This window comes from Anomalospiza imberbis, chromosome 7 (assembly GCF_031753505.1).
Source record: "Anomalospiza imberbis isolate Cuckoo-Finch-1a 21T00152 chromosome 7, ASM3175350v1, whole genome shotgun sequence".
In the NCBI taxonomy this organism is placed as follows: Eukaryota; Metazoa; Chordata; class Aves; order Passeriformes; family Viduidae; genus Anomalospiza; species Anomalospiza imberbis.
Window position 1 is genome coordinate 30,442,534 of NC_089687.1, and position 20,762 is coordinate 30,463,295.

Consider the following 20,762-nt stretch of genomic DNA (forward strand, 5'->3'; position numbering starts at 1 on the left):
TGAAAAAGTTTATCCTTAATAACCCAAACTACATTAACCATGCTGTACCCAGAATTGAATAAAACAGTCTTTTGCATGATGGTTCTGATAAAAAGAGATTGAATGGGAACTACCTGCTGTTAACAGTAGTGCAATAGCTGAAATTTTACTGGTGTTTCTTTAAGGCTTTAAACATCAACCTTGTTTATTCTTTATCCAAAGTCACAAAAAAGGCTCCTAGCAGAGCAGATGGGCATTTTCTAGCGGTCTCTAAATTGCTTAAAGGAAAAAAAAAAAAAAAAAAAAAAGAAAGACAACCATTAAACACAATGAGACAATGAGACACTTCCAATGAAAGAACAACAGCTGTTCTTACTTGCAATTTGAAATCCCAGACCTTAAAGAGAGTACCAGGCTGCAAGTGCAGGAAAGGCATAATGAAAATTCTGGTCCATGTATATACAGTGCATAAAATGGGATTTGTCTCCTTTTTGACAGGGCCTCTACCTGTCCTCACTTTTCAGACTACATTTAAGAAAGGAAACACTGTAGTGTCTCCTTTTTCAGTACAACTCATTTTCAGTGTGCAAAAAGTCCCAAAATTCTAATGAAAGGAAAAATGAAGCTATTGAACATTCTATTTCATTTGACAATGTGAATTAGTTTTAAAGAATCTCGGTATTTTATGTCCCAAAAATATCAATGGCATAATATAAATGCTAGACAGCACAATCCAGTTCCAGGAAAATGAGAGAAATGGGATCTGGCAAAAAAGTTACCATTAGTTTAGGCTGCTGAATCATTTACACACATCGCCAGCATATATTCAGGCACCTTTTTTTTTTTTGCTTTTTTTCTTAATTATCTTCAGTCTAATAATCTAGCCAAATCCCAAACATTTTTGTGCTTACAAATAAACACAGACTATAACAAATACACTCACATGCAAGGGGAAAAAAAAAAAAAGGAAGAGAGAGATTGTCACAGATAACCAAAAACATTTGACTCTCCATCCCCAACATGACTGAAGTCAAATGTGAAGTATGTTGTGTACAGGGGTACGAGTAAATATTTGAAAACAGTTCTGAAAACAAAGTTATTTTGTTGAGGCTCTAAGCCAGCAGTTAATTCATGAAGGATGCTCCAAGATTATTTTCCTTTGTACACCATGACAACAATTATAGAGTTACAGAAGCATCTGGAACAGATCTCAAGTTAAGTGTTTCCCTTACAAACTCACAATGTTTTAAAGGTGCCCAAATTCTTGCATTCCTCTTCCTGAAGAAGCCCACTGGGCACGTGAGTGTTGGCTAGGACAGCTCTCCAAAGGAGACACTGATGGATGAGCAGGCTCTCCTGGAGCCAGGTGGGTCCTGCCCAGAGAGGGGGGCCTCTGGCAGTGGCACCTCAGGAGCTGTTACTGACAGCACTGCCAGCTGCAGTGGACACTCAAAAGGTTTGTGAGCCAGCAGAGCCGGTGCTTTTGAATGCTTTTGTCACGGCAGAATACACTGCTGCAGCTTCTGAGAGACCCAGAGATGAGGGAGGGTGGGACCAGAGGCAGTCAGCACTCTCCATCTTCTGGGGTATTTTGGGAGGCAGTTTTGCCTTGATGCTTTTTATAAACCCCGAGGTCTCTATATATACTCCTTCCAAGGCTAGGAAGTGCTTAAATGCCACAAGAGCACAGAAATCCAGCCTGGCTCCACACAGCCTGTGTGCAAGCAGCCCAGTCAGCCCCAGCCCACCTGCACAAATTTCTGCTGCTACATCTCTGCTCTGTCTGTTCCCATCCTGGACATCCCATGTCCTGGACACCAACAACAGAATGACAGCATCAGTGCCATGCAAAGAGAATTAAAAGGACCTTCTTATTTCTTAATTTAGACTGAGCTACTTAGAGGACCAACAGAAAGGCTCGTTTCACCAAACTTTGGAATCCAGTCTAAATGTCACTCCAGAATATTCTGAAAATTGAAATAGAGCACAACAAAAATACACTGCTTTTTCAGGCTGTTTATACTTCTTGGGTGTTGGGTGCATTTCTGGAGCTTCCTTACAACCACACATCCTGCTATAAATCAGTTCCTGTATTATTCTGCATTATGAGAAAATTTCATGCAATCTAAAACCGGCAGCAAACAAGCAAATACTGTTCTTGTCAATAAGACCATATGCAACTCTGGAGCACTGGGGTAAGATGGCTGCATTATGTGCTACCCAAACCTACTAAAACAGCCCTGCTCAAATTTCAGGAAAAGCTAAATTAGTTGTTGTATGTGGAAGAAACCCTGCTTTATACTCTAAGCCTTCAAACTGGCAAAATGCCTCTTCAGAGGTCATTCACTTCAGTATGGCCTCATCACAACTGCCTTCCTCAAAGCTCTTGTTTCCTCAGAAGGACTTCTGAGGTCTCCAACCAAGTGTAAAATGTAGGAAACTGTGCATGCCATGATTGGTGTGAGAGAGCACTGCAATAGAAGAGGCTCTTCTCAGGCATCAAGTCCTTCTGGCTCTTGAAGCAAGTGTGATGTTTCATCCCCTTTTCACCTCTTTGCTCGAGGGACTTGCATTCATGGGCACACCACATCCAGTTCTCTACAGAGGTTAAGAGAATAATAAGTTTCACCTCTACCAAAAAAAAAGACTTCAAGGTTCTCTGTAGGGCTCCACCCCCCTCTTCTTCTTTCAATTCATTCCAAGCATGGGTTTAACAATTTGGTACTCACAGTCTTCTCTAACTGCTATTTATGATTTCCATCAGTCACAGATGTTCCCTCCCTGCCCAGTGGTCAATTATGCCAACTAATCTCTGAAGTGAGCATCTTCCTTCAGCCATAAATCTCTTCTGAAAGCAAAACTCTGCTGAGCCACAGGAACAAGTCCAAAGACCAAGTCTCTAAGGAAGTCAGGAATTATTAGGAATAAGAACAAAATGACTGTAAAATCAGATACTGCAAGATGAAGAAAACCACAGTGGGGTAGTTAAAAAAAAGAAAAAAAGAAAAAGAAATAAAATTAAGATGAGGAAAGTACAAACTGAAACAGAAATGTTAAAATAAATATACTGGGGCAATGAAGGACACTTAACTATGTCACAGCCTCTCAGCCCACCATCATCTTCAACAAAGACAGCTACTATGCATCTTACCACTCTGCTACCTATGGGTAAAATCTTACTTTTACATACAGGTAAAAACTATCCTTCATGGCTGGAGGTTTATCACACCCTCCAGACAAAAATGTTTGCTTTACATCATAGAGGAAAAAGAGTTACTGAAACACCTTGGTGTTCCTAAAGACATCCAATCCTTTAACACCAGAAAAAAAAAAAAAAAAAAAAAAAAAAAAAAAAACCACACAGAAGTAAAAATATAACTTCCATATTCAGCATTTACATTGGCTCAAAAGTTGAGAAGGAAAAGGCAAATTGTAGCCATTGTCAGAGTAACTGCAGATATCCACAGGATAATGGTTTAGCCCAATAATTATCTACATGGCAATAATTTAAATGAGGAACATTAAAAAGTTCATTATTGCATTTTAACAGGTATCACATTGGTATATTTGTGTTTGTATCCCACATAAAGGCAAGCAGGTTTTCTAGAGTTGCCTGCGTAAATTTAAGTTTAAATTTGAAAGCTTTACATGCCAAACTTTTCAGAAAACTTCAGAAATGTCAATTTAAAAGAATCAATAATAAGTAAATAAAAGATACTGCAAATTGTCTAAGTGGAATTCAGTAAGTGTCTGATAAAAGCCACCTCCAGATTTCTAATGTCACCCTAAAAACTCCAGTGCATAGCCAAAAACAATGCACAGGAACTGAACTCTAATTTGAATGTAGCTGGCCATTAGCAATACAGCTGCCACTTTTACTTTGTCCCTCCATTTAAAATAATCTGTAATTCTTTCAGAGCAAGCATGTAGGGCATCTCAGACCATAAAGGGGAGCAAAAAGCCATGTGCCACTTCCTCTGCCAGGGACAGAGAGCTGCTAGTAGCCAGGAGAAAAGGTTAAAACAGGAAATTCAAGAAAGCACCTACTCTCCAAACCCTTAATGCAAATCTGGTACTGGAAGGGAAGTGATACAGCATGATGGTTACAAATATGTGGGATGATAATCTATTTGATTTCCCATTGCATTCACTTCAAAGATGCCAGCAGCTGCCTTTGTCACCAGTGAAAATCAATGTTAAATAGCAAGATGGACAGCTTGGTTTGCTCTTATGACTAGCTCAGCCACAAGGTAAGCAAAGCAGCAATTACATCAACTGAAAGAGTAATTACATCAACTGAGAGAGCAGAACAGAAGTGTAAGAACTGCACAAATCAAGCCGCAAACTGCTTGAACACTGAAATGTCATACTCTGTCCTGCCAAGTCAAAGACAAGTTTGATCCTGCCTTGCAGATAAAGACAAAACCAGCAAGATTAACAACATTAAAACAAAAACAACAAGCCAGCAATTAAAAAGCTTGGTAAACTTCCTATTATACCTATGCAAATAGCCACAAACTATGAAAACGGCATTCCAGGAGACCTATAAAAATAACACCTTTATTACACGGTGCCACAACAACAGTTGTGCAGTAGTGCACTCAGGGAAGAAAGAACTATTAAAATAAAACCCTCTTGGATCAAATTTTATCAGCTATAATGCTATCCAAAATCACCTGACCAGAAACTCTCTCTCAGCAATTCAGTTTGGCTGCCCATTCAAAGTGTGACTGTGGCTCTACTCTAGCTTCCAGAGATCATTAAAAAAAAAAAAACAACCACCACACCAGAAAAACAAACCCTGTCCAAGCCCTGCAATTAAGTATTAACTGGCGTCACTGAAAGCATCAGTCACTCTCACAGACGCTCTTGAGGAAACACAGAACACAGGACGAGGTGTTCCCTCCCTCCTCTTTCAGATTACAGCTAAGAAAACACCTGAAGAGATTTTGCACCCCCTAAAGTGTGTTTCTTCCAGTGACCATACACGACAGGAAATCCACAGGTATGGATTTCCTTCATGGCTTTATAAACTTCTGTCTCTTTTTCCTTCTGTTTCCCTGTGCTGGCCAAGCCTGCTCTTTAACTGGGACAGCTGACATTCTCAAGCACACTCTCCTTACCCTTCACATTGAAGCACACACAGGTAGCTCCAGCCTAGACAGAAGCTCACATGAAACTCCTGGGAAATTAATAAAACACAATTTTGGCTCTCCAGGAGCTTCCATACAGAGCTGTCCCTGTGGGAACATCCCATGGCAGATTGCTCTAGAGTTGCTGACTTAAATCCTGGGCTTCCCAAACCTGAATGCTCTCTCCAAAACTGCAGACATTGGAGAATTTGAGCAATTGCACCAACAGGAGATGGAAGAGTTTTGGTGCCATACTGACCTGGTTTCTACGGCAATCTCTAACCAAACCACCAAAAAGAAATTGTTTTAATTAATTGCTTGCATTTTTCTACCTAGCACTAGCACCAAAGTTACATTATTTATACAAAAGAGATGTTGAAATAAGGAACACACTATATTTAATTTTATTTCTAGATTCTCTTTCTAGGTTGGATGCATTAATTTCCTTCTAAACAATCAAGAATTTTACTTTGCTCAGGATCACACAACACAAGCCAAAAGTTTTTCCCAGTGGTCTTACCCACAATCAATCCTTCTGAAGAGCCCATGGCTCAACAGAGATTTAAACATCAAAGACAAATAAGTATGTACATTTTCACAAATCAGTGGGGGCTCTTTACCCCTGTGGCAGAACAAACTGCACAAATTGCAGTTTGTCTGGCAGCATCTCCTCATTAAAGTTCCTGAGCAGCACAAAAAAAAAACCACCTTGAAGATTGCAAGGTCTCTGTGGAAGTGCAGCAACCTCCCTAGACACGCCTGAACCCTGCTTTTAGCAGTGGCCTACTGCTGCCAGAGCAGTCAACCCTAGAATTAGCTGCAAGCTCCAAGGACAGGATGATGCCAGCTCCATCCCAACGTCTGTCAGTTCTCAGTCTGTCCTGACAAGCACAGTGTTGGTGAACAGCCCAGGCCTGGCTCGTGCAGGACTGTGGGGCCACCCTGCAAGATCCACTCATGATCTATTAACCAGCATCCAAGGACCAGCTCCATGCTGGCAGAGTGGACAACTGGACTGACACCAGTCCTTAGGTACAGCACCAGGGACTCCACTTTAAAGGGGAAGAAAAGTGGTTTAGGCTTGCCAGAGATGCCACAAGGCAGCCTACAGTAGCACTTATTTTATACACCTACAATACTGCCCAAATATCTCTTGAAGATGGTGAGAAGATTACCAATTTTAGCAGAGCCAAAAGTGACTTTCTTGATTCTGCAACTCCCATAAGCATCTAGAGACAGGTGGGAAGGGAAGCAAGGTCACCCTAAAGTAAGATCATTTTATATTTCTACAGTTCGGAAATGATGTATCAGTAATAGAAACCAGAATCCTTTATTTTTAAAGACATTTTGTGCACTTAGCAGGTGTCAGAAGACAAAACTCTCACACAGAAACAATACAAAATAAAGAAAATTTATGAAAATATCATATCTGTCCAAAACAAATTAGGCTTACACTTTTCTTGACTAGGGACTCTATCCAAACTTGCAAGGAAAATCTATTACTATCAAGTAATTGAGATCTCAGGACAAAAATTAAAAGCCAATATTTTCTCACTTCAGTCTCCTGCTCTTAAAGTAGATTTCTAGTGTTTGGGCTCCAGAAGCCCTTGCTGTGAGGTGGGAACCTCACCATAAAATTATTGCCATTAGTGATGAATTATGTTTATGGAATACTTTTCTACCAAGTTCAGACTCTCATAATACACACAAGAATGACTCTTGACCATTTCTGTTCAGAAAAAACCATCACTCAAGAGAGACAGAAAAATGTGGAGATCAATATATTACTACGTACTTGATTCAAGGTGTAACCAAGTATGTATACTGACTTTCACAATGTCAGACAAATTTTAACTCACAGGTTTTATTTTTAAAATACTCCATCATTTGACAGCAAATTTTATGCAGCTGAACAAAATTAGCAGAGCAGAAAGTTCTTTTAGCAAGGAACTGTGTCAATTTAGCAAGCAATTAGGCTTGCTAAACAAAATAGTGAAGAAAAAAAACCTGAATTAGGCAGAGTTCAGAACCAAGAGGTCCAAGAACTATCAGAAGCTTATTTGATCAGATTATTGGGCTGTTTGCATTTCAGACTATGCTTCTGGGAGAGTGACAGATGAAGTGTTAAGGCAAAAAAATTAATCAATTAACTAAATAACTTCCAGAACACTTTGTACACATAATTTTCATTTAACCTAAAAGGAAGGAAGATGCATAAATGTATGGCCCTGTTTAGACACTTATTCGACCACTGACTGACCAAGTCAGACTCCTGAATTTGTGGCTGAAGAGTCAGGTGCAACCTCACAACCAGCTGGAAACATTTCTCCTTCTCAGTGTCACACAGAGGGGAGGAACAGCTGGCTCCAGCCTCACCTCTAAAACTGGCAAGATAAAATGATTGCTGCAACATGCAGACCTTGAAGACCACGTACCTTACTCTCAGCCACACCACCCACACCTGCAAACAGCACCTTGTCCTATTATTCATCCTATTTTAGTCTTAAAGTTGCATTATGCATTTAGGGTGCTCTGGCTGTCCTCTATGAATGGGCTCATTTCCACCCAGCACAGAGGAAAAAAAGACCAAGCTTTAATTTTCCTACAGTTACCATTCAGACATATCCAACACATTTCTGCATCCATCATGAGAGGGTTTTTTTTCCTGCATTGCACAAAGATAATTTAAGAGTTTCAGATATCAAAAGTAACACTATATGATTCAAACATATTTAACACCTTAAGGCTTCCAGGAGGCATCTGGATTTCAAAAGAAACAGATTTCCTTGAAAACAGACTGCTTACTTCACAGTGCTGTAATACTGGCTACTGCTAACAGGGAGGAATGTTCTGAAATGCACATACCAGGGCCTAAGTGCATGAAAGAAAAAGAGTAACTCAGTTTAGCTTCACTTTAAAATATGGCTGAGCTAATAAAAATTCATTTTGGGGGAGTGGTGGTGTGATTTTCATTTTGGTTGCTTTAATGAACAGATCTTTTGAGGAGAGAGACAGCTGGTACCATCTGTTCCGGGACAGAACAAAAACTAAAATTTCTTTGCTGTACTTACATGTGAGGACTGAGTTCATAGAAGTTTCGGTTTCTGTATTCTTCCACTTTCTCTGGAGTATAAATGGGTAGAGATCTGTAGGGGTTTATTGATATCACCACGCTGCCAATGTATGTCTGTTGAAGGAAAAGAGAAAATTATTGTGGGTTTTCCTTTTAAACATACTTTTGCTGCTTATATATTGCTTGCCCATTTAATACTTTTGTGGAGACAAACAGAAAAAAAGGCCCACTTGTAGCAATGAATAAATACGTTCATACTTTCCAAAACACCTTTTAGAGACTCTGTTGGGTACCAAGTAGCTATTTCTGCATAACTGAAAGCCTTTTATGAACATTTTCTAAAAGAAAGCCCAATCGTACTATATTTCTGTGACTAATTCAGCTGGGGGAGGGAAAGGCAAAAGGACACAGATGTCCACGAAGAACTGACTCCATCTGCATGGCAAATGTCACACGAGCTTTGCTGCAGCCCTTGGCCACTCACACCAAACCCCAAAAGGCAAGGCTTGTGTTGGACTGTGCCCCTCTTCCGAAGGAGGAACTTTATGTCACCTTGTCAAAGCCTCATGCAAACCTGAAGGGGAACAACCTTGGACAGGTTTCTGTCCAAGGAGAGATTTACTGTCAGGGCTCAAGCCAAAGTCTTGCCATGGTTCCTCAGCAGACATGAAGTGCAATTTTTATTTCCAGATTCTACACGTACTCACCACCACCCCTGGGAAAGGGAGAAAGGTGTTGTTTCACTCTGTTAGATCCCATGCACTGTGGCCTCAAGGAAGACCAATTCTGTACACCATGACTCCCATGTCTGCTCATGACACGATTAACTTGAATCCTTAAGCCTACTGTCAGATATCCCACAGCTTTCTGTGCCTCCCTCCAGCTCCAAGGGCTGCAATCAAATACAGAGTGGCAAAAATGCCAAAATCCCATTCCATCCTGCCTGCAGATACTGGCCAAAGATTAATACAACCCCAAGTGTTTCATATATCTTTCCACAACTGTGAAACAAATAAATAACTGATGAAACATGGTTTTCCAGTAACCAGTGCTCCCTGGGAGGTGTATATGTTCTACACAAATCCACAGGTTCCCATTACTTGGATTACATTTGCAATAACTACAGAAGAAAAAAAAAAAAAAAACCAACAATAGTTTTTAAAATGTGCTATGATTCTAACAGGCTTCTGTGCTGATATCTCAGCACCTGACTAGCAGTATTTAGAATTTTCCCCACAAAATTTCTTTGAGAAAATACCGTAATTTGCACTTTGAAATGGGAGGAGAGGCATGAGGAGCCCAAGCTACTGACCAGCATGTTCAGTAGAGCACCAAATTATGGCCAGGGCTGCAATAACAAATGAAAAATATTAATTGTTGCAACCCTTCCAGATCTAACTTCCATGCCTAAAGCAATTTACTGCTACATGCCACTAAATCTGGTCCTAAGCAGAAAGCGAGGAGAGGAATATTTCCCACTTCCCATTGCACACATATGCACAGCCAAGCAGTGAACTCACATGGCATTTTCTGCCCCAAACTGAGTGGAATAAACCAGACTGCAGTGATAAAACAAGTGGCCTAAGGCCCCCAGAGACTCTCACAGCTCATCCTTGTAGTGTTTCCTACTCCTGGGATCGATCAGAAGCAGCCAAATAATTAAGAGTTTTGCTTCTTTCCAGCACACACCATAGTGTGTGCTTATGTAAATGTTCTTCAAATAAAGAAAAAATTGTTCAAGTTTTGTGGTCATCCTCCCCCTATGGAGGAAATGATTCTCCAACTATGTCTAATCTCTTCAACTGAACAAGATGGAAATGCTAAAATTGCCTTTCTACAGTGTTTACTTGTTCTCTCTCAACACCCGCAGCCCTGACAATTTGGAAGTCTACAGATTCCTGGCAAGACTAACAGATGCCCAGGAGTAAGAAGCTTTGCTAGCCTTCCCAAGTGCACAGATAGCCCAATTAGGACTCTTTTCTGATAAAACAATAATTAATTGTTTCCTCCTAAATCTTAGGAATTTGTGAGCTCAGTCTGTTGTGAAACCAGTGTTGTAAAGTATCAGCAGAAAAGATGAAGGCCATATCTTAAACATTATATTTTGAAACATGAATTCTTTGGAACACAAAGACTTGTCCCTATTCTGCCACCACAATAGTATACAATTTAATTGCTAAGTTACTTGAAGTACCCTGGGACTTCAAGATAAAGAAAGATTACTGAAAGTGAAAACCTTGATTTTTAATTTTGAATACAGGCATTTAAATGAGATTTATTTAGATCCATGTCTTCATAGCTAAGTGCTGCTTAGACAATGTATTTTGGGAATTCAAGTCAGCTCTTTACTGCCAGATACAAACAAATACAGGCCATTTCCTAAAATACTAATATTTCAAAAGGTCAAAAGACCATATTGAAACAAAGACATACTCCAATCCATTTTAAACACCACGCCAAAGTGTGCCAAGAAGTCATTGGGTTTGTTGCAAAGCTGCTTACAAGAACTAATACATTTCCTCTTCTGAAAATGCCAATCTCTCAAAGCTGATGCCTAATAGCTACTTGCTACTGGTGGTCTGTGAGATTCCACATAACAGGGATAAACAGATCCGGAAAATAGCTTTCCCACATAACATCTGTCTTCCCACCAGAACTCTATTATAAACAAACAAAATAAATGGCTTAAATCCTTGAGTGAGCGACAAGCACAGAAGCATTCCAGTGCTGAAAGCAGAACGCCCAAGAGTAGTGGGAGATCATACCACAGCACCCCAGGGACAAAAGAGATTCTTGAATTTCCCTGCTTAAGGACAAAAATGAAAAAAGAGCGGCCTCATTATGGTGGATGCACAGAACAGAGTCAGGAGATTTGATTTCTTTCTTGGTTTGACATGGTCTCGTTATACAAGCTTGGATGAGATCTGCTGTCTCCTGAAGTTTTGCTAACTAGACTCTGGATAATACTCCTTCCTCCCAACTTCTACTTTATTGCAACTCACAGAGGCAAATTCTGTGTTTGCCCAGAACACAAAGCAAAAGGGCCCTCACTCATCGTTTCTCAGTGCATATCTCATGTGGCATGGCAACACTGCAACAGAACAGGGCATTCAAATTTCTGTCAGTTTAAATGACAACACACTCTGCATTCTCCACCAAATCAACACATACAACTTCATTCCTGTTCAGATAGATAAGGGGTTAACACCTCAAGCAGGAAGAAAATTCCAAATTCCAATTCAACTGGAAAAGCTGTTACTGCTTGGTACACATCACTTCTAAATACTGGTCCAGATGCAATGACCAAGACTCTTTGATGCTCCACTTTCTCCCCCTAGGACTGGAGGCCAATGTAACCACTTGGGGTTAGTGCTACTCCAAGTTTACTTCAAGTTTTGCAAGGCCTTCTGAGCCTTTCTCACCCAAGCAGACTGGCTTAAGAAAAAGCCTCAAATAGCAAGATGATAACAAGGCTCTTGCTGCTTGTGAGAAATGTACAGGCAGCAGCCTCTTCCCAGTCAAGGGCTAGGGAAAGTTATTGCTATGAACTGGACATTTCCAGCTGAGAGGCTGCAGAAACCTTTCAGTGAGCCCAGTGAAAAGTCCCCAGACACCTCTGCAGCCAGGGTGCACAGTGAAATCTGATACACAGGATAGAGGCAGTGTAGGCCGACCCAAGAAGGGCATCCTTTAGAAGAGCACTAGTACAACTTACAGGAGAATATTTCACACCCTGGTATACTCTATATTAATAAAGCTGTTTTTCCTCCTGTCAAAGTTAGACTTGCAATGCCCCAAGGGCCAGAAGAGAGGAGATTGCATCTGCAGAAGCCAGGGAACACTACTGACACCAGTTGAGGCAGCAGGACAGAAGTTGTCCAGCTGGGGCTGTCATAAAAGCCTGCTCCGTATCCTTAAAAGCTTTTCTGGATCTGTGGCAATCACTGCAAAGCAACCTTCTGCAGAGGTTAAAATCATTAAACATCTACACGGATTTGTGGCAAGCCTTTTGGAATTGTACCCTTTCGTCAGCTCTGCTAAAAAAAACCCCACTGCTTCTTAGCTCTTGTAGCCTGCAACAGCCCAGAGAAACTGCTGCTGCACAAAAGTCACTCCTGCTGCAAAATGCCCCAAGTGAAAATGTACCTGGCAAGAGCACTAATTCCCAGGGGGCAACAAGGTTTCTCTCTATTTATTTAATTTGTTGAACTTTGGAGCACAGAAATAGAAAACAAAGAAATTTTAGCAAAATAAGATTGCTAGTTTGGATTCTTACATTTATGCAGGCCAGTTTTAATACTCCAGATATATATAACGCATGTTCCTTTAGTAATGGCTATGCTCAAATAATCATTTGGTTCCTAATCTTTGAAGAGTTTCAGATCATGCCACCAAAACAATTCATTGAAATGGGAGACTATGTAGGATCAAAGAAAAGTGTGACTAGGTTTTATTGGAATTAATCCAAAACCAAGGCTAGCCCAGCACTCTTTTCATTGTGGTTAGGGAGGGCTGTGTTTTGGTTTCCTGGGGTTATTTTAATGTGACACATGAAAATTATATTTCTAATATAATACTCATTTTCCTTTGTATTTGCCTGACCTACTGCAGTTCTGGATCTTGCCAACTCAGAAGCATGTGTGCTACTGCATGTTCAGAACAGCTGAGGCCAAGGAGATGGCAGAGGAAGCCTCTACTTACATGTTCTAAGTGTGCTGAGCTGTCTCAATCTCAAACAGAGCCAGGCAAATTTAAAACTACAACTTCACTTCATAATGAAGTTTCCCATTTTAATAAGCATTACCAGCTATATCAGTACCGTATTAAAATATCAGCTATTATTTAACCAATCACGTTGTGAGCTCAAATTTGTTTTACATTGTGGTTGGCCACAACAAAATAGTTAAATGCCCTGTGCCTCTGGTCCACTGTGGTTTTTTTCAGGTCGGAAACACAAAGTTGCAAGAGTTCGAAAAGAGTAAAGAAAAGAGCAACATCAAGAATAAAAGCAAAACCATCTAAGCCCATTGCTGTTTCCAGGGCTTTGATTTTTTTTGTATTCCTGCATATGGCAATGCAGGTGTTTGTATTGCTTGGTGGAGAGGGATGGGAGGGTACTTGAAAAAGACAAACAAGCAAACAGACGTGGATTTCATCCTGTAACACTCCAGGGTTTGCCAGCACGGTTCCACAGCAGTACATATAAAATAAACTCTACCTGTGATCCAAGCTGAGCAGCTGCACTTCAGGTTGAGGAATGCTGGGCTAACAATGCTTGTGCTTCAGTGAGCTGGGAGCTTGAGCAGGGAAATACATCACTGGATTTCTGAACAAACACAGACTATTCTCCATGATGATGATGAAAACTCTCTTGCTCAAGCCCACCTTCCCAGAAACAGCATTTTAGTCCCAGAAATACAGTGGACAAAGTCTGTATGTTGTAATAGAAAAAAAAACACAATCCTGGTATACTACTCTATGTGCTTAATGCAGTTATTAACCAGAACAGAAAGCCTTGTAAAACCTGTATGGGACAGTAAAGGCTGTAAAAAAAACTAACCAGAAGAGCAGTGGGTGAGGTCCTGAAGGGATGACAAGGGAAAAACAATCAAGGAAAATAAGAAAGTGAGGAGACAAAATAGTCCTGTACAAACATTAATGGCTGATATAATGACTCAAGAAACAACGCTCAAAGAGGTCACACAAAAGCAGAAGCCTACATCTGCATCCCAGAGCAAAAAAAACACAATACAAGCAACCTAAGTCAAAGAGGCTAACCACACTACTAAAATATTCTTCAATATAGGCTTGATCCTGCAAGCTACTGTGCAAGCAGCAGCAGCCTGGACAAGCTGTGGGCAACCAGCACTGGCCATGATCAAGCCCTTAACTGCACTGCAAGCTGTTTGAGATCCAAGCCCTGAAGAGCAGATCATTTGCCAGAAGACACCCACACTGCAAGTCGGAGCGAGTCCGTGAAGTGGATGCGTGAGCGCGGATGATCGGGTTTCTCTTCTGAGCTTCTTGAGGGCACAGAAATCTCTGCCCTGCTCAGTGAACATTGCTGCTAACCTCAGTATCATTATGACAGACTCGGGTGTTGTTATTAACGAAGCAGACTAATCCTCTCTGCTGGTCTCCTCTCTGGCTACATTGGGATGATTTATACAAACAAAAAGAGTCCCTACACAGGATACAAATATAGGCAAAACCTGAAAATAAGCAATGAAGGAGTCAACTCAAAGGTGGCATGAGGAATTTTCAAGACAGTGTTTGAACATTCCCAACATCAGTGCTTGCCCACTTCTCAAAAGAGAAAGACTTGTTTTCACAAGCAAACAGTAGCTGGAGATTGGATATGTCTGTGCTAAGAAACCACTGGTGAAACCATTAGTGAGAGGATTCATTCCAAAATGCTCCATTATTTCTGTATGAATGAAAGGTGGGGGGACAGAAAGGGAACCTCCTGCCATGTTGCAGCCAAGGCTATCCTATGCTCTTCAGGGTGGAAGCCGTATTTGTACGGCCCTTGGACACTTTTGCTTCTATTTCTTCATTTGTCAGTCTTTCATTAATCTTCCTTCAGTGTTTTGGTTTCATATAACATGCGCTGAAACCATCAATAAATGCCCCAGGTGTCATCATCACCTTAGTGAAGAAATACACAGTATTTTGAGGCAAAACTAACACTGTAACTAGAGCCATTTCCTTCACTTTCTCCTCTCTTTTTCCAAAGTATCACATCAGAGGCAAAAAAGAAAGTGTGTAGGGGAAGAGAAGACCCCTACACACAGCCCACCAAATACATTCAGTTCTCTCTGATCCCTATTGCTGCTTTCTTACTCCTTCACACAAATACTGCACGGAGCCCTACAAACAGTGCCTCAAACACGAGGCTCTGAATCGTGGGAGCCATACAAAAAGGAAAGGAAACAAAGCACTGCCTTGAGATAAATAACTCTCCTCCCACAAAGCACTTCAAGGTAAAAAGCAGCCAACCTGCTGTGAAAATCTTTACTCCTGACTCTGGGCAAGTTATGAAGTTTGTTTTGCCAGAGCAGGCTGATGTGAAGGGCCAGAGGACCCACAGGATTTTAATCTAGATAACAAAGCAAAGCAAGAGTTGCAGGGAGGCAGAATACTTCTTAGGCCACAAGGTATCACAAAAAAGATGTGCCTTGGGCACACAAGCTTTTTTTCACATCTGAAGAAGCAGTAGGCTTCAAGGTCCTAGCCTGTGGCAGCTGCAACAATGTTATTACTACAACTCAGTATCTTCCCTCAAAGGGCAAAACTGTTGAGGCACTGATGGGAAAATTGCTCAAATTGACACAGGCATTCCCCAAGGGAGGAAGAGAAGGAGATGGGAGGAAACCCAGGTCCCCTGGGCTCCCATCACAGGCAGATGGATGGCTGATCTGATCCAGCTCTCAAACCATCCTGCCTTTAAAAGCTGGACAGCCACCACACCTGCCACTCCTCAAACTCCCAAAGGGAGACCAGCAGCCCAGGATGGACTTGCTGGATAAACACAAGTAAACATATGAAAGTACAAGAGAGCAGGGTCAGATCTGGCAGGAGGAAAGAGTCTTCTGTGTGCTGCTGCGGGAGCCGCAAAGCACAGTCCTGCCACCAGCCAGCACACACGCAGCTATGACGCACCCAAAATCCACAGGGGACAACAACCCCCGTCAAAACCCAACAAAAGACCCCACCTGGCCTCAACAACAACATTTTAAAGGTGAACATGATCATGCTGGCATCAGGAGGTAATGAAACTGAGAATAAAATTGAACTTCAACAGTCACTCAGTTACTACTACCACACAGATCTTCCCAGCAAGCTGCATTTGTGTTGCCCAATACCACAAGACTCTTCTTCACAGAATCCACAGGATGGTCACACAAGGCTGCTGCAGACCAGGACAACTGGTCTCATTCACATAATTCTGTTCCCTACCCTGTTCTTGCAAATGTAGCATCTGCAATACCAGGTATGAGTGCAGCAGGAACAAAGCCACTGTGCTTGACAGCAATTCAGTGAAGTCCTAAATAATCTAAGGTATCTGAAAATGGGATGAATCAATAGTATAGACACACAGTGGAGTAAAGGCAAGTCAAAACCCAAAAGGCTAACCCTAAAATATATTCAAGCAATCGAGATCAACAGGAAGCAGCTCAGTCTATGAAACAAGCACACGACAACAGCCATGCCAGCAGAAGGCTGCCACAAGGATGGTACCCCAAACAGATAAAACAGAGTTATTACCCTGGAATGCCAAATATTTAATGTTTCAGTGATATAACAACAAATGTTCAGTAACATAAGACTGCTGCTGCCCAAAGCAGCCCACAAACTCCACGCACCAGAAAATACTAATTAAACGCTGACATCAGAGAAAGATCCTGTTTTGTTGTAAGAACAAAAAGCAAACAAACATTTTCTTGTAAGGAACAAAATGTTGACCTCTGCAAATTTGGGAAGACTTCAAGAAACAACATAACTGTGGGGAAAAATGCGCAGGGCAGCAGAATAAAGCTGTATCTGACCTCTAAAGGCTGACTCCTGTGAGCCTATGCAGCTCCATTCCCCTCTAAACTCCTCACACCTCCCTTGACACTTCCACATGTCTCACAGAGCAACAAACCCAGCATAAAAATAACTTTCAGACCAACACAAATACTATATTTTATCCAAAACCTCTACCATTCATGAGTCACTGTAAATGCATATATAGCCAGATGCCCCCTCTCATTTGTCAGCATCCCAAACTGCAAAGGAAAAATAATTGCTAGATTGGATTGGGCGAGCATATTTCAGCCAACTTAGAAAAAAAAAAAACCTTAAGAGAGGGAGTTCAACAGAACAAGTCAAAAATTCATCAATCACACACAAACTGAACTTTATGTATGTATTTAAAGTTTTCCATGCGGTCTGCAGGTCACACATTTTAACCACACAAACTGCTCCCTGAAACCTTCAAATAATCAACATTGTGGGATTCTTTCCTACTTGCTAATGCATTGCCCATGAGCCACATTTTACTTCGTAACGTTAAGGAAAGACTCCCACGGGCTTTTGTTACCAACAGTTACAGAAAAGAGCTTTTGTAGAACAGCAATACAAATTTTATCAACGTAAAGTTTAAGAGTTGCAAAAACAATATAATAAACAATTACAGCTTTCTAATGAGATTTTTCTTGGTCAGACATTTCCAGACATGACTAAACTCTAAGATTCCCATTTCCAATTAACACATGCATATTACCCAACAAACCCTCCCCCCCAAGCCACTCAGCATGAGATTACTGCAGAATCTGATGGTCTTTAGTAGAATATTTGGCCTAACTCCAGCTCCACCAGCCTTCATGCTTATTTTTATAGGCACAGCCTCCAGCTTTGTGCTCTAGTATGTAACACAACACCCAAGTCTATTAAACTCTCCACCAAACACACATAAAATTGAACAACAGGTAATCAGGCCACATTCTGCTCCCTCACTCTTAGGAGGGAACTCATTGTACTGTTTGCACCATGGCATGAAGCTTTGCCAACGTTCTTGAAGGGCTTACAGTGAACGTGTCTGGGATGATACAAAAGGACCATCAGAGGATCCAGATCTAAATGCTTTTGCAAAAGGAGCTCTTATGGAGAAGGTCTAGTGTTTCAAATGGGCAAATGGAGCTGGCACTAGGCTCTCCAAGATCGAACATTCAGCATCAAACATAACTGTGAAAGAGACTAGAAAAGGCAAAAAATCTTCTAGTGGAATGAGCCCAACTATCTTGTCATCTTTGGCTATGGGGAGGAGAGAAGTTTGGCTTTGTTCACTGATGGCTCAAGCTGACTCTCACATTTCATAGAATCACTGAAGAGTTTGAGTTGGAAGGATTATTTAAAGGTCTGTAGTCCAATCCCTTCTGCAATAAGCAGGGACATCTATCTCCATGGTGACCTCGAACGTTTCCAGGGATGAGGCAACTACCACTTCTCTGGATAGCCTGTTACAGTGTTTTACTATCCAGATCATAAAAAAAAATTCTTGCTTATTATCTAGTCTAAATCTACCCTCTTTGAGTTTAAAACCAATATTCCTCATCCTGTCACAACAGGCTTTTGTGCCCATCTCTCCTCTAAGTCCCCTTAGTGAGTTTACCTACCAAGACCAGCTAACACCATTGTGCAGCATCTGGCCAACCTTATAGCATCTTCAAAGCTATCCATGTTACAGGTCTCATTCCTCACAACAAACCCATTTGAAGGTTACAACTGCAACTCTCTTTTAAAACTAACATATGTAGCACAGACAGAGCCTTCAGTCTGCAGGAAAGAGCTTAGAAAACCATGTTGGCTAAGCCTGGTTGGCTGCAGCTTGACTTTGTTCTTTAAACTTGAGCACAACTTCGGGCAATGCCTGCAGTGGAATACTGACATGAGGGCTGAACTTCAGCCCACAGCTCAGCCATTAAAGGACAAATCCATTCCTACTGCCCTCTGAGCAGATCCTGAGAGGTCAATTTCTCTATGCAGCTTGTTGGAGCAGCAGAAATCTGCAGTCTTGGTTAAGCACCAGCAGCAGCTCTTCAATAGTGCAATTTTGTTTCCCCAGGATGCAAACTACAGATTTTACATGGTAAAACAAGCCCTGCTTCCAGGTATAACAGAGGCTCCATTGTCCCCATCAGAGTCTAAAACCAGAAATGCAAAGTGTAGTTGCCATGAGTGGTGGCAGCAAGGAGAAAGTGGAGAAGAGTTTGTACTTGAAAATTAATGTGGTTGTTACAGTGAGCACCATTCCAACTGTTACTGTTTAACAAATTTTCTAAAATATGCAACAGAGGCATGAAAATTTGCAAGGCAGCAAAACTCAGATGATATGAAGACAATATTCCTCAAGTGATTTGCTAAATAAAACCATGCAGCATCACAAGCCAAGTAACTTGCATACTTGGTAGCAGCATGTGGCACAGGCATGAACATCTTTTTTCCACCATTGTATGTAGTGAATGTTTTAATATTTGCAAACATCTGTGACATTTGGCCTTCATATTGTGGATTCACACACAGAGCTCGTAAGACTTTGAAAAAACAGACTTTCCCACTTACAAGCCAAAGGATCCTACATTGCTAGGGAAAAGTGGCACCTGGTATCACCTTCCAAAGCACATAATACAGATAATTACATTGCACATCAGTGCCAGGTGCAGCAGAATCAGAAACTGGGGGAAATACATACTTCAATGTCACCATCTCAAAGAAATGTGTGTTTGAACACACATTGTCAGCTAGCTAATAACAGCAGATAATAACAAACAGAACATCTATTTGCCATTAAAACATTCCATTTCTTTCAAGAAAAACTATCTATCTGAATTAAGCAGAAATATGTAATTAAATGCAATCCATAGCAGTTGACAGGAAAATCCATAGTAGTTGACAGGAGAAAAACAAAAAAGAAACCAAAATCCTCCTTGAGAAATCCACTCACCTAAGATTTATAGCAATCCTTCATAAGGAACTGCACAGTCCAGGGTGCCCTCACAGAACAGGTTTGCATCTTTAATGATTTAAATAAAACTTTCAAATATGACCCAAAGATTGGGCTGGGTGCTACTGCCTCCTTTAATCTCCAGGAAAACATCTCTCTTTTTCTTTTCCTTCATATTTTGTTGAGTTAAATGGAATGAGATGATTCAGAATCACCCACTGTTACTGTAGGCACTAGGAATAGAGTATTAACCCTAAAACTGTTGTGGAACATGTTAAGCATACAAACCACTGACTGAAAAAAAAAAAACCTCTGAACCCCAGAAGAGGTAGGCACTGAAGTTATTGAAAGTGAAGGATTTGCCAGAAACAAGATGAAAGAGCAGAAAAGAGAAGTATGATATCTACTTGTCTGTATCAACATCCAAGGGTTATCCATAGGGAACAAAACCCATCTTCAAGGGACAAGGAAAATACAAAAAGACATAAGTTTTGCAAATGTAACTCTCAAAGGCAGAACAGAAGTTTAAAAACAAAAAAGGTTAATTTTAACCATTGAGGAAAAAATGTCTCCAAAACCATACATAATTTTGGTTTCTTCTTCAAGTTTTCATGGATACTGAGAGTCTTTTCTTAATCTAATTTTATTGTTCAATTGTCAGTGCAACCTGAAGGAGCAAATCAGTGGAGATGATACAATGGCATTTAGGAGCAACTGTGTATTACCAACCTAATATCTCCAGAAAAGGGAGCAGGCCTGGTTGAACAAGAATATTGAGAAGACAGACATGACAGACAATGAATAAGAGTTGAAAAGCATAAATGATAACTAAGGGATAGAAGAAGCAAACAAAAATAGCACAGATCCTCCCATACCTTCTCCTTTCCAATTTCCAGTATAATGAAACCATCATGGTTCAAATGCTCAGTAAGAATGAAAAACATAATCACACCAAAAATAAAAAAGGGGAGGAAGACTAAATTATAATTAAGTACAGAACACCTATTTGATTTGAGTAAGCTGCAGACACAATCGCTTGCAGATCATAGACATACTTTGGCTTAAATATTTAGGCTTGCCAGCAGCCTTG

General features: G+C 40.8%; 1 protein-coding gene across 7 annotated transcripts in view; it reads right to left on the reverse strand.

The window, feature by feature from the left end:
• The window catches only part of MYO1B (myosin IB), a 109,972-nt gene that overhangs the window by 71,496 nt on the left and 17,714 nt on the right, over positions 1–20,762 (reverse strand). For all 7 annotated transcript variants that reach the window (XM_068196336.1, XM_068196334.1, XM_068196335.1 and 4 more), the window contains one exon: positions 8,183–8,298. In XM_068196336.1, coding sequence (XP_068052437.1) covers positions 8,183–8,298 — 116 coding nt within the window. The remainder of the gene's footprint in view (positions 1–8,182; positions 8,299–20,762) is intronic.